The sequence below is a fragment of the Caretta caretta genome, chromosome 1 (genome assembly GCF_965140235.1).
Source record: "Caretta caretta isolate rCarCar2 chromosome 1, rCarCar1.hap1, whole genome shotgun sequence".
NCBI lineage: Eukaryota > Metazoa > Chordata > Testudines > Cheloniidae > Caretta > Caretta caretta.
The window spans coordinates 354,151,307-354,166,062 of NC_134206.1; the positions used below are offsets into that span (position 1 = coordinate 354,151,307).

The 14,756-nt window shown below is 52.6% G+C and overlaps 1 protein-coding gene across 12 annotated transcripts in view; it reads right to left on the minus strand.

The window, feature by feature from the left end:
• Window positions 1-14,756, minus strand: part of SHANK3 (SH3 and multiple ankyrin repeat domains 3) — a 675,575-nt gene that overhangs the window by 38,354 nt on the left and 622,465 nt on the right. For all 12 annotated transcript variants that reach the window (XR_012666651.1, XM_075124628.1, XM_048820302.2 and 9 more), the window contains 2 exons: window positions 10,696-10,823; window positions 8,803-8,908 (listed from right to left, as the gene is read on the minus strand). Coding sequence is in view for 11 of the 12 variants with exons in the window: in XM_075124628.1 (XP_074980729.1) it covers window positions 8,803-8,908; window positions 10,696-10,823 (234 nt within the window). In the remaining variant the exon portion in view is untranslated. The remainder of the gene's footprint in view (window positions 1-8,802; window positions 8,909-10,695; window positions 10,824-14,756) is intronic.

Below are 14,756 nucleotides of genomic sequence, written 5' to 3' on the forward strand. Positions count from 1 at the left end.
GCTGCGTACTGCGCTGGGCAGGCAACTTCACTGCGCTCCAGTGAGCCCAAAGGCTGGTGAGCTACTGATTAACACCCCAGCTTGCCAGGCACTAACTCTCTGGGCAGACGAGCCCCAGGAGTGTTCACCCCATGCCCACTCATTTCTGTTTCATTTGTATTTTAAACACCTGTTTCTATTCCTTTCAGCCCCCGCCCACTTCTATATTTTATGTCCATCTCCTGTGCTGACGTCTCATTTCGTTTTCCAAGGAGAGCGGAGAAGCCTCATTAACTCCATGGCCCAGATGGGGCGAGGGGCCCAGCAGGAGTCAGTGATTCGCCCCAGGTCACTCAGGGAGTTGGCAGAAGAACTGGGGCTTGAGCCCAGCTCTCCTGGGTGCCTGGCCAAGTGCCTTCGCCATAAGGCTACGACAAGTGCCAGGGATGACATGTATCCCCTTCAAACTGCTCAGGAATCTCTTCTGTTGCTTCCACGCTAGAGAGAAAGTGCCCAGGGCTCAGATGGATCCCTGGAAAGGGAAGGGGAAGGAGGGTGGGAGACAAGACACTTTCTCCATTCTGTCCCTACCCACCATTCCAACACAGCGCCACTGTGCTGCCTTCTACGCCCTGTAGAACTGCACCCCATCTACTTATCCACACTCATTCCTCATCGCATGGCCCTGCACGCTCTGCTGATGATGCCAGGTCTGATGCCCCAGGCATCCACTTCCCCACAGCCTGCTTCATGCCTTTCTGCACAGCCCTTTTTGAGCTGGTTCACCATGACGCTCCCCTCACCTCATTCGGATCTTCCACAGCCCATTTCTACTGTGATGCCAAAACGCGGGCGCCAACCAAATCATTTTACTTCATTTCATTTATTTATATTATCTATTATAGAAAATAAATAAGCCAACAAGAAGAATATCCATGCTGAGCATACGCCTGTACTGATAGCTGTGCAATCTTGTCCCTGGGTCTGATCCCTCACCTTCTGCATCCCGAACCACCAGTTACTAGCCTTTTTGTTGCATTATGGGCCCATGGGCTCCAAATATCCCCAGCTGGTTCCAGGCCTCCATTTCTGATAGGGAATAGAAACTTCCAACTGTCTTTGTGGGATCTTTCCCTGATGCCTAACATGTAAGTTGAGGTGCTTCTGTCAGACAAACCAGCAACTTCTGAAGCTGTTCACAGTCATGAGTAGAAGAAGAGAAGGCAGTGGTCACTGAAGACAGAGAACACTGGTCTGGGACTGAGGCCAGGTTCCTCCACTCCTCCTTTTCATCTGACTCAGATGGCTCGTGTTCTAGCTCAAAGTAGAGGACACCTTTCTCTGAGAAGCAGTAGTTGTATCCCTTTGCCAGTCTAGGGAAGGGTAGATTAAGATACAGCATGTCTACACAGTAACTTCTTAGTAGGAAGTCCATGACAAGGAAGGACATAAGAAAGCTGATGTCAGATGGGCCACTTAGGTCAAGGTATAAAAGGCCCAACAGGGTAATGAGCCTGGGTCAAAGTGGACAAATCCTCAAGAGTCCAGAAAAGGCCAAGGGGCGAAGACTATCTCCAGATACCTCAGGAGAATCAGACCTGAAAAGAAAAACGTAGACCTTGCCTGTATGCCTGAGGTGTGGCTTGACGATACCACAGACCCCAGGCCGGCCCACCTCCTTCCCAAGATACTCCCTCCTTTATAATCCCAGAAGTGAAATGTATGGAATGGGGAAAGGAGAATCTGGAGGAGTAGGCATAGTATTCGAGTCTGACATCAAACCCAGGAAAAGCCCCACCAGGAACACTAGTCCTGGAAATGCATCCACCTGCTCTGGGACGGCAGAGACAAAACTAACCGTGGTATTCCTAACAGGCAGACCAAGCAGCATGGTGCTGGAATCCCCTAGACTTCCGCATCAGGTAGATAATGCCTCTGAACTGCTGACCGGAGACAGTCACAGACGTGATCCGATCTTTATTCTGGATACGATCACAGGCAATACAAGAAATATACCCCTAACACAGACAGACCCCCAGCTTCTCCTAGGCAAAAACAGAGCTCTGCCCCTTCTCAGTGAGAAGGTGGCCAAGCGGTGATGGGTCACACTCCAGCTAGCCTGTAGTAATCCTAAGAGAAAGCAATGCTCTGGGCCCTCAGATAAAAACCCAGAAAGACAGATAACTGAGCGGTCCAGAACCCAGCACAGAGCAGTCCAAGGAATATCTTCTTGAATATCACCGTCATCTGGGATGGTCTTTCTGGAATCCAGGCTTGGCTAGCACACACCAAACCCACCACACAACTCCTTCCTTCACAGAATTCGGCCGATGCTGCAACCAGAAAGCCTGGGCTGAGTTGCCACTGGCCACATTCCCTTCTTAGATGGTGCAAGAGCCAAGAGTGTTTGGGCCCCTCTCTGCCTTAGGGACGTGGCCCCTGGCTCCGCAGTAACTGAGCGCAGTATGTGATGTGCTGCATTTGTCCTCCACACACCGCCTGAGGCAGGGCAGCATTAGCACCCTCCTTTTACAGCTCAGCGAGTCAGCCACAGACACACCAGGGCCCAGATTTTAAAGGTATCTAGGTCCTACTCGGCTCAGTGTTGCAAGATCTAAGGCACTAAGTCTCCTTTTCAGAACTGACTTAGGCACATGATCCTCAAAGCTATTTAGGCACCTCTCTGCCTCTTTAGGTGCCTAAATCCACCATTTACGCACCACTGAAATTTTCAAACCTGTTGCTCAGCCTCCATTTAACCCTGTAGGCACCTAAATCCTCTGGGTGCCTACGTTCCCAACAATCAGCTCCCTGAATGTTGATGCTGGCCCACAGCCCATGAGCAGCTTGGAGCCTTGGCTCACACCAATGCCATCGGTCTCACCAGCAGGGCCTGATCCTGCTGGAGTGTTCTGAGCACATCTACGACATAACCCTTCTCAGACTCTGCAGGGAGATGGCCGGATGCAGGCCACCAATGTACAAGCCTGCGTTACAGACAGCTAGGACAGGACAAGGTAGGGCGAGCTGGACAGACGGAGACAGAGATAGAAGAGGCTGTTTCAGCTGATAGAGCACGGGCTGCCTAAGCAGCTGGCCTGGGCTCAGGTGCCTGACTCCAGGAGGGAGTTCACAGCTGAGGTGCCCGAAGACAGGCAGGTTTCTTCTCTGGTCCATCAGCCAGGAGCATCAGTCAGCTGCTTGGGCACCTAAGCCCTTCTCCTCAGCATTTCACTCCTGGCTAGCTTAGGTGGCTCCCCACGCAGCCTGCTGGCTTTTGAGGATCCCTTTCTTAGGTGCCTGTCTCTCCCCCTAGCCTGGGGGCCTAGCTGCATAGGTGGAAGGCCACCTAATGACCTTTGATGATCAGGGCCTTCGGATCCTAAGTCAAGTCAAGGGAACCTAAACTTCTAAGTGCCTAAGGGCCAAACTTGTAAAGGTATTTAGATGCAATGTCCTCAGGAAGTAGAGCCAGTGTCCTCTTTGGTTTCATTTAGATGTCATCGATCCATCCTGCAGGACTGGCCCTTAGCACAAATGACCTTGGGGCAGACGGCTTGGGATCTAACAGTCTCTAACATTTCTTCTTCTTCTGTTCTGCTTTCCAGGCATATAGAGCTCTTTTGTAAACCCCTCAAGTTCTTTGGCTCAAGGAACTTGTTGTATGTTGACACTGAGGTTTTTGTCCATGAGTCTTGAGCCGGAGATTCTAATCATCAGCTCTGTGCTGGGAGAGTCTAACAGTGCTAATTATGCATCCCTTGAAATCACCAGGGTTCTTTATTGATCAACAAGTTCGTTGCTCCTTGTACTGTTTTTTCCACTAACATGTTTGCCTGTGCATGGCATGGGCTTGTCAGGGTGGGCTTGGACTGAGAGATCAAAGAGAATTTCTGAAATAAGACACTTCTGAATTGGTGGTCTAATAGCTCTTACTAGCTCACTTGGAATTCCATGGTGAGGCCCCTGTGATTGCCAGCACACACTGCTACTCAATGAGCCGTGGAACAGCTGAATTCACACAAATCTGAGTAGCAGTTCACTAATACAAAGTATTATTCCTATTTAATTCAAATACATCTGTGGCAGCCTTGGACTAAGGATGATTGGGAATCACGTGTGGCTTCACTCCTTGTATCTGCTCACACTCAGATACCATATTTTTGATAGCTGTCCCCATGACAGGCCAGAATTGGACATCTCTGCTCAAACTTCTCCAGGCCCAGGTGGGTGGTGCAGATCATATTTAGCATTTCCAACCTCATGTTGTGTGTATTATCTCTGGTATGACAGTAGTGCCAGGAGCCCTGACTAGGTCTCAGGGCCTCATTGTCCTAGGCACTGTACAAACAGGACAGTCGTTGTCCCAGAGAACTCAAACTCTAGGCTTAAGAAAAGATGCCTCAGATGTCTGAAACACACAAATCCTCTTTCTAGGTCCTCTTTCTGCAATTCTCTGCTTTCCCTATTTACAGGCACTCTTGAAAGCATGTCTGCTATTCAGAGCTCCTTTCTGGGTCTGTATTTCATTTTTAATGCGTATTTTTGCAGTTTTATGATCACTTATTGAGTCTGGGTGGTGCTTTGCACAATGATTTTTACAACATTTCCCAGCTGCCTATGACCTGATCCTATCTCGAACAATTACTAGCCATAAGCATTTTCACAAAACAGCTCACACCAGAACCAATGGCTAGCATTTCTCTTTCAGTGTGAACATGTGTGTGTCAGTGGTTTGAAAGCATCCACCTCCAGGTGACCATTTTGCAGGACAGTCCCGAACCCATTTAAGTTTGCATCAGCAAAGATCTTCGGCTCTGAAGAAGAGCTTTATGTAGCTTGGAAGCTTGTCTCTTTCAACAGAAGAAGTTGGTCCAATAAAAAGTATTACCTTACCCATCTTGAATCTCAAAGTATTTCAGTACCAGTGCTTCTTTGCCAACTTGCTTTTAATTCCCCAAAACTTTCCTCTTGCCAGGCATCCCTGGACCATTCTGTACTGTCCTCAAGCAGCATTCTGAATGGAGCACTTCACTGTGACGTATTAGGGATGAACTAGCTTAGATGTGTGAACGTGCATAGGAATCTCTGTACGACCCCCATTTTGAGGACCTTTCCATTTGTACAACTGCCTTCACCCTTCTTGGCTTGTACTCAAGGAGTGTAGGTTCATCAATGGCTATTAGCTAAGATGGTCAGGGATGCAACCCCATGCTCTGGGTGTCCCTAGCCTCTGTTTGCCAGAAGCTGGGAGTGGACAAGGAATGGATCACTTGATGATTCCCTGTTCTGTTTATTCCCTCTGAAGCACCTGGCACTGGCCACTGTTGGAAGACAGGATACTGGGCTAGATGGACCTTTGTCTGACCCAGTGTGGCGGCTCTTACGTTCCTATTCAGTTGTGCTCAGATTTAGCCCCATCTGGTATTTGTTTCTCTTCACTTTAAATAGCTTTTCTTTGGCACAGAGCAGAACCTTACAGTCTTTCAGTGTATTACTGATCTTTTTTTCCCCAAATCAGCCAATCAGCAAGCACTTCCACCCCACCCAGATCCCCAGAGATCTGAGGCATTCTGCTTTGGTCTCCTCAGGTGGTGAGGCAACCCCAAAAGGAAGTAATCTAAACATGTATCTACCAAAAGGCGAGTTGGTGGCTCAGACTTCTGCACTTCCTTTATCGAGTCAGACCTGCTAAAAGTCTTGGCTTGCATTCAAAACTGAAAATACTCTTGCATGCTTAAGCCTTGCTGTGGCCTCCTCTCATGGTGCTGCATCTCACCTGGCCTTATTCCAATCTTTTGGATCTATGCAAATCCTTGGCTTATTTGGTTTATTATGGTGATCATACTCTTAGCCCAGCCAGATGGTGCCTGTATTTGCTTCCAATATCTTATTTTACCATCCATTCAAGTTCAGCTTTTACACTTTCTCAGTGCTAATGGTACTTCATACCTGTATTTCTGGTGGCACTTTAGGATCTACGCTAACGTGATGTATTCTATCCTTATTGCATACCCATCCGTTAAACACCTCAACCAATTCTTAGATATCTGTGGCATCCTGTTCTGAAGACAAGTTATATACACATTTGATCATCCGTATTTGCATACTGCTCTTCAGCTTAAGCCCGCATGAGAACACGTGTAACCTGTTCTTATATAAAAAGAAAAGGAGGACTTGTGGCACCTTAGAGACTAACAAATTTATTTGAGCATAAGCTTTCATGAGCTACAGCTTATGCTCAAATAAATTGGTTAGTCTCTAAGGTGCCACAAGTCCTCCTTTTCTTTTTGCGAATACAGACTAACACGGCTGCTACTCTGAAAGCTGTTCTTATATAAACATTCCCCTGAGGCATTGCCACGGGGGCTAATTTCATGTCCATTAAATGAAAGAAGCACATTTTTTAATTTTAACATTGGGCAGTCACAATTAATTCTGTATAAGCTTGTTGTGATTATGTTGCACTCAGCTCCAGGATCTATTTTGAAGTTTACTTTTTATTCATTTATTTCCAGTGCTGAATAACCCCCATCAGTTGTAGAATCTTGCCTTGTAAATCTCTTATGGGACCCAACCAAGACTTCTGTTTTCTGCTTCATCTTCTTCTTCTTCTTCTTCATCATCATCATCATCCCTTTGTCCTTCGGCTGTCTGCTCATGAACTTATTTTGTATTTCTTTGCAATTCGGGCTCAGCTATACTTTGGTAACATGGCTGCTTTCACTGAATGCTTTGCACTGCACCCCCTGCACACTGGATACTTAGCACACTGTTGTGATTGCTTCCACATTTACTGCAAACAAATCTGGTCTCTGTATTCTGTCCTTGTACCATGCTGTGTGTGTTTAACCTGGATATACTGCAGGTCATTCTCTGCTTGTTACCACTTTCCGGTGAAAAGCAGTTTTCGCTAGTCCTGTAAATATCTCCTGTTTCTGGCAAAGGCAAGTCCACTTCTTGCAATAACCTTGCTTTGACCTAGTTGTTAAACCACAATAACTCAGTCTCCAATTGGTCCACTATTTAATTGCTCATATTCATATGCCTTAGTGTATTACACAGGTCGGAAACATAATGGCCAACGGTCTCACTGAGTAGCTGGTTCCTGGTAAAGAAAACGAGACCTTCCTGCGTGACACTCTGGGGTGGAACACAGGGTATCTGACATATGTGAATGGCTCTGTCTAGCAATCTGCACTCCTCTTCATGCCTCCACGAGGGTGTGCTGTAGATTCTCTCCGTCTGTTGAACAGCCACACAGAGCACCAGGCAGGATTGCACCATCGGACTTCTTTGCAATGTAACTTGCCTCCAGGAGGATCTGGGAGTCCTGCGACCACATCCTTCAATTTTCTGCCAGGCTCCTTTCCTGACTGGGAGGTTCCGGTCGTTCATTTGCTCCCATTTTTGCCAAAGAGCATGTTTTCTTCTGGCTGCATATACATCAGGATGTAACACACAGGAGTGCTGGTAAGAGAGACTTGACTTTCTCTCTTGTCCCTAGTCACAGGGATGGATCCAGGTTATTGTAGGTACCTGTTATATGGTACCCACTACTCTCCTCTCTCTCCTTTCTACCTCCTTCCCCCTCAGCTTCTCTCTCTTATCCAACAACCCCTCCTCTCCCCCACTCCAAACCTGACTGCCCCCAAGTCCCAAAAACTAAGGGTTTAGCACAGAAATAAACAAATATATTCATAATTCCAGAGAAAAAGACAAAAACAGACATGGAATTGACATGCTTCTCCTGCCACCACCTGGATCACTTAGCTCCTGAGTCGTACCCCCCAGCCAGAGCCTGCTTTGGTCTCTATGTAGACCAGAGGTCTCCAAACTCTGGGGCTGGAGGAACATCTGGGGGGGCACAGAAGGGCCCGGGCCAGCCCTCTCAGGGGGCAAGGAGGGAGCGCTACCCAGCCCCTCCCCACCACCAGCTCTGCTCTGATCCCTCCCCCAGCCGCATCCCCAGCTCCTGGCCCTGTGCCCAGCCTTGGCATGGCTCCACTCCCAGCCCTGCACCGGCCCAGAGCTTTAGCTGCTGGCCCTGGCTCTGTTTCCGGCCTGGGGCCGAGGCTGGGGGAGACCAGGAACAGAGCTGCACCTGGTCACGGGTCCGGTTGCCAGCCCTCACCACAGCCCATCTGTGGATCTGTCCTCGCCCCCAGCCTTGGCCCCTGGGTGCAGTCCTGCTCCTGGCCCCAGACCACCCACAGCTGCAGCCCCAGCCTTGGCCCGCTTATCCCATCCGTGTCCCCACCCTCCAGGCTACGGCCCCGGCTCCAGGGAGGGGTGTGGACAGGAGTTGGGGGGGCACAACCCTTGGAAGTTTGGGGATCACTGATCTGGACTGGACGCTCTCTGGACCAGGGTGCGTGTGGGTTACAGGTCCCCCTCTGCGCCAATCCACAGCAGACATGAGATGTGACAGCCCTTTCAGCGCCAGCAGGAGCAACTCCTCTTTTAGCCTCACAGTAACGTCCTTGTAGCACAACAGGGCTTCGGGCCTGGCCCTGGGCCCTTCGGACTTGGCCCTGGGCCCTTCGGACTGAGCTGTACCACACAGCCATTTCACTCCTGGGCCTGGCTTCCTGGGGAACGAGATGCTGATATTTTCCGACCTCCTCCAGGGGTGTGAGCTCTGTCATTAGTATCTGACCAGGCTGTCGAGCTCCTGGGATGGAAGGTGCTGGAGGAGTGGCTCGTGAACCTCTCGTGCTGGCTCGTGAACCTGCTGGCTCGTGAACCTCTCGTGTTCTGCAGCAGACCCTTCCCAGAGCTCACCCTGTCTCTAAGAACGGACCGTCCTGCAGTTTGCCTTACCTACAGATTTTGTCCGGGGCATTCCTTTGCGTAGGGACACGTGGGGTTTCTCGGCCCCTGGGAGAACTCCCGAGTGAGCTGCCATTCCCTGGCGTTCGAATAGTGACTAGGAAAGAAACAAAGATGGGAACGTCACTCTGACACCGGACTCCACTGAACAGAAACAAAACTTCAACCTCAGCACTGTCCCACTCTGCTACGTGGTGTGAAGGACGAGCGGGGCACTGAGGTCAGGCCTGAACTCTGGGCAAGGCCCGTCTCTTGCTGTGTGTGCAGTGCCCTGCACAGCGGGGCCTTCATACAGCATGGGGTGGCGAGCATTCGCTAACGTAACAGTCCAGGGGAGCTGCGTCCCCTTCCCTCTTGGCTCCCATTGAGGCCAACAGCCAAAGCCTCACTGATTTCACTGGGAGCAGGCTGCGGTCCCTGGAGTGTAATGGAAATAAGCCGCATCCGTAGAGCTTATAGCGAATGTACGGCGCAAGCTCACAGCCTCAGGGGCCCACTCTCCCCCGCACCCCCGACCTCTGTCTCTGACTCTCTTCTCCCTCAAGGACGTCTCAAAACCCTCGGCCATTAGCCGCGCCTCCCTCCCACGTGCCCATTTCACTGCTGCACTGCAACACCTCACCCTGCAGTGACGGTACATGGCACTTCCCCAGCGCCTCAGCCACGTCTCTGTCTGCTCCAGCCTCTGAGATCCTCTGTCTAAAACCGCCTCAGGCTTCAGACTTCTCTCTTGCCCTTCTTTTATCCGGAGTCCTCCACTAGCCCCAATGATCTGTCCTGCCTCATCTCCAGACCCTGAGTCCTCACTGAGTCCTCCAGAGCCTGAGTCCTGCTCCAATCACCTCTCGGACTGTCTTCCCTCCTTTATCATCTTCCCGAAATCCCAGACTCAACCCCCAGGTGCCCTGACATGCTGCAGCCAGCCTGCGCTCTCACGCCGGACAGACCTGGAGCACTGTCCTCCCTGCCACCTGCACCGCCTCACCGTCCATCTCCCCGTCACACCCAGCATGGCCACTGGCCTTCCCGATATCGCCCTGGACATGACCCCCTGCAACCCTTCTGGTCCCCCATCTCCCCTGCAACCTCTCTGGCCCCCCATCTCCCCTGCAACCTCTCTGGCCTCCCCTCTGGCCCCCCATTGACCCTGCAACCTCTCTGGCCCCACATCTCCCCTGCCACTTCTCCGGCCTCCTCTCTGGCCCCCCATCTCCCCTGCAACCTCTGACCTCCCCACTGCTCCCCCATTTCCCTTGCAACCTCTGGCCTCCCCTCTGCTCCCCCATCTTCCCTGCAACCTCTCTGGCCTCCCCTCTGCTCCCCCATCTCCCCTGCAACCTCTGGCCTCCCCTCTGTCCCCCCATCTCTCCTGCAAACCCTCTGGCCTCCCCTCTCCTCCCCCATCTCCCCTGCAACCCTTCTGGCCTCCCCTCTGCCCCCCCATCTCCCCTGCAACCTCTGGCCTCCCCTCTGGCCCCCATCTCCCCTGCAACCTCTCTGGCCTCCCCTCTGCTCCCCCATCTCCCCTGCAACCTCTGGCCTCCCCTCTGCACTCCACGACCCCCCTACTCCATCTGCTCCCCCATCTCCCTCCCCACTGCAATCTCTCTAGCATCCCCCCATGAGCCCACTGCCCCATCTCCCATCCCCCTCTCTCCTGCAACCTCTTTGGCCTCCCTCCACTCACTATGCTGACCAATGTCCTCTCAGCCAACCTACCACCTCCTCCCCATTCCATCCCAAGAAAACGTCTCCCTGCTCTGGCTCCTTTGTACCCTTGCTGTTTGCTGCCCCACAGCTAGATGCTTGTTATAACACTTGCCGTCCTTGCTGGACGCCAGTAAGCAGAACCCCCTCCCACGCCCAGATGCCCTCCTCTCTCACACTGATCTCCGCGGGCGTGATGCGCCGGCTCGTGGGTCGTTGCTTCACAGTGGCTGCCCTGGAATCTGCTTCGACAATGTCTGCTCTCAGCGAGGGCTCAGCTGCTGCCAAGATCTCATCCAGTTTCTCTGGAAATTCAGACATAAAGCCAAATCAGTGTGTGGCAGGGGACAGGCTGAACTCTGCACTTGGGGATGGGCCACAGATCGGGTGGAGACTGAGTTTGTGGCAGCTGCTGTTCACTCTCCTCCTTCGCACTAAGTCCTGCAATCCTAACGAAGCCCCTACCCCCGTCATTTGCCTACATTACATCCAGGTACGGGCTCAGGTGTGAGTGCCGCATTAGCCAGTATGTGCCATCCTGAGGGAAGCAGCCCCATTCCGTCACTCACTGCCCAGGCCATGTCTGTATTGCTGCCCTTCCAAACAACAGGAACTTCTAAAGTTTCACCTAGTTTACAATTTCTGGCTGGCCAACATCCGGGTTGGGCTGCGTTTTTAACTGCCACGTGTTGCTGCAGTTCCTTTCCCTACATTCCCAGTGATGCCCTTTGTCTACTCTAGGAAATACTTTCAATTTTTGAAATATGTCTCCTGAAAAGAATGACTGTCCAGGTGGCTGTCAGGCTCGGCCAGCGCCCATAAGGCATGTACAAACGTCTAGACTCTGTCCAGCCTGGCTGTTGAACGTGGGCCTCTACGCCTCCAATCTGTGGCTGCTCAAGTCCTAAACCCTGTAAGCCTGGCGAGCCAAACAGAAGCTTTAGGAAACGCGGAGAGTTTGGAATGTCACAGCTGCAGCGTCTATAAAGAACATAGACATCTCAGAGGTTCAAGAGAAGCACATGGGACAACTCCAGAGTGATTGTACCGGCTGGGCAAAGGCAGCAGTGCTCACTGAGGACAGCAGAACGAGCCACGTTTGGCATGGCTAGGCCAATCGTTTTTGCTTTCAGACGGGGAAAAAATGAGAAAACTTGAAAACCCCTCAAATATCCAGCACTCCAGTCTGCAGTGGGGCCCGTGACAGCAATCAAACCCATGAATCCTCTGCTAGTGGCGACCACACCTGCCACCTCAGGCAGAGAGCTTCAGACTGAGTCTGCCTGAAAGCTACTCACAGCCTTGACTCGGGGAGACTGCCATCGCTCCATGAAAGCAGCTGTCCCCAAGGGCTTGTCTGCCTGGCGCAGCCGTCTCCACCATCGACGTGCGAATCAGCACTGTGGTACGTTTGCACCAGCAGGGGCCATGCAGGTGAGTTCCTGCACAGCGTGTCGCTGCACTTTAGACCTCACGCCCCCCCAGTGAGCATTGCTGTGCCTCCATGGCACAGAGCCTTGAGGTCAGAGGTCCCCAAACTGTGGGGTGTACCCCATTTGGGGGAGCATGGCTGGGGCCCGGACCAGCCCCCAGTGGGGCAGGAAGGAATGCCACCCAGCTCTGCTCCTGGCCCCGTGCCCAGGCTCCTGGCCCCACGCCTGTGGCTCTGGCTTCTAGCCTCAGCCCCTGGGCGGAGCTCTGCTCCCACTCCCAGCTGTGTCCAGCCTTGGCCCCCTTTCCAGTCTGCATCCTCCCCCCGCCCACTGGAGCCACTGCTCCGCTCCCAGACCCAGCTTGGGGGGAGGCACAGACTGGGGTAACAGGGGCATGACCCTGAAAAGTTTGGGGACCACTGCTCTAGGTTTCCCTAGGGGTGGAAGCTTTAGGAGCTACTAGATCCCTGCTGAGCTGGCCACCCACCTGCAAACCCTCTCTGGGGCAGACCCCTGGCGCCACTGCCTGACAGCTGTATAGAGCAGTCAGGAGCCAGAGACTCATGGGACGGGAGGCACTGGCCATGTGCAATGCCTCTCTGGAGTGGTGGACAAAGCGGCTCCAGAACATCTGAAAGCCAAGGACTTGGCCTGGGCGAGCCGGTGGAGGAGGGCGGCCCACCCCAGAAGACGGCAGCAGAAGTCTGATTTAGCTCCTCTCTCCCCGTGCTGGTACGGCTGGAGTTCCTGTGAGCTCATGTGGGGAGAGCCAGGACCAGGCGCTGTGCCCATCTCGACAGCCATAGCCCCACATCTGTGCACAACCCCACCCACTGAGCCCAGGTGGCTCTCCACTGTCCCCTCCTGGGCATGAGCCAAACCATTTGCAGGGCTGGCCAGTGGACAGGATCCAGGGCCTTGGAGAGCAAGTGCCCCCTCTATGGCTGCACAAAGCGGAACACCAGGAAGACAGCAGGAGAGGACGGGCCATGCGCTAAATTCTCTGCTGAATTGAGGAGATTGGGAATGTGCCACATCAGCCATCATCCCTGGTACCTGTGAGGGCACAATCCTGGGGACTGATGACACGAGCGACAGAACAGTCAGGCCCTGCGCCCTGGGCACTCCCACCTGGAAAGCCCGATTCACGTCCGGGCTTTGTCGCTGTGACCCAAGGGCCTCTTGATGGCAAGTGGCAGAGGGTCACCGGGCTCCCCGGGCTCTGGTACGTACACTCTGGTTCACTGAAGTGTCAGGTAAGCTCTCGCCTGAAGCTGGGCTGGAGAGCCCTCCAGTGGGACTGGGATCCTGCAGGACCCACTTCCATAAGAGCAGGAGCAGATAAAATGGACTTTGTTGGAGGCAGGACTGGGTGGGCAAAACCCCCAGCCTGCGGTAATTTCTGGGAAAACACTAAATTTCTTGTCAGTTTGTCACAAACCGAATTTCAGCAATGGAAATGGAAAGCAAGTTTGTCTTTGTTTTTCAAATAAAGGGTTTACTACTTAAATTTAAGTGAGGGATAAAAAGCGATTTGATGTCTATTATAACAGGAGTTAAAGTATTTTTTTACATGGTTTATGCAAGATTTGTTTTATTCTTTTAGTGGTAAAAATTGTGTTTGAATTTCATTTAGATATCAAACATATTAACCGACTGGTTTGGGTGGTTTTGTTTTTGTTTTTTTAGTAGTATGGGGGAATCTGTCTCTCTTGTGGGATCTAAGGTTTTTGCGGGTGAGAGTGGGATAAAAATGTAAGAAACAATGCGGGAGCGAGGAGGAGTGGCAGTGGGAATTTGTGGGCGGGACAGGAGCGAGGAGGAGTGGGAGTGTGGATTGTGGGCGGGAGCGAGGAGGAGTGGGAGCGGGGATTGCAGGCGGGGTGGGAACGAGGGGGAGTAGGAGTTGGGGATTGTGGGCAGGGCAGGAGCAAGGGGGAGTGAGAGCGGGGATTGCGGGCGGGGCAGGAGCAAGGGGGAGTGGGAGTTGGGGATTGCGGGTGGGGTGGGAGCGAGGGGGAGTGGGAGTTGGGGATTGTGGGCGGGAGCGAGGGGGAATGGGAGTGGGGATTGTGGGCGGGAGCGAGGGGGAATGGGAGTGGGGATTGTGGGCGGGAGCGAGGGGGAGTGGGAGTGGGGATTGTGGGCAGGGCGGGAGCGAGGGGGAGTGGGGATTGTGGGTGGGACAGGAGCGAGGGGGAGTGGGAGCGGGGACTGCGGGCGGGACAGGAGCGGGGCTAAAAAAACAGTCCCACGCAAGGCTTTATCTTTGTGGAACGTGTGCAGGCAATACGTAAGGAGATCTGTATATCTCCTGGAAACTCTGTTCCTGAGGCTTTGGAGTTAACAGCAGGTCTCTCGGAGGCTGTGTGCTTTGAGACAGGCGTCTCAAGAAGGGGTCACACATCTCCCTGGCTAACCAAAGCATATTGTGTGGCTTACAATAGAAGTCTGTTCTCCCACTGAGTCAAATGGGGGTCTTTGGGAGGAAAATGAACAGGAAGATGTAAACAGCAGGGGGCAGGGTACCCTGCTTTTAGGTGAAGCTCAAAGGTCTGGGCTGATATATCTGGGGGTGCAGAAAGACATGCTGGCTCCCTTCATAGGGGGGAGGGCAAGCTTCCATGGGGTTTGGGCCCAGGAAGGAAGGGTCTCAGCCATCTTGGTGAAGACACTATGAGAAGGCCTTTGGGGTGAGCAGGACCTTCCTGGACAAGCAGGCAGCTTGTGTGCTGAGCGCAGGCTCTAGAGTACGTGTGACAGTTTTGTTTCTATGTAACCCTTCGTTTCCAATATTCCCTTTGC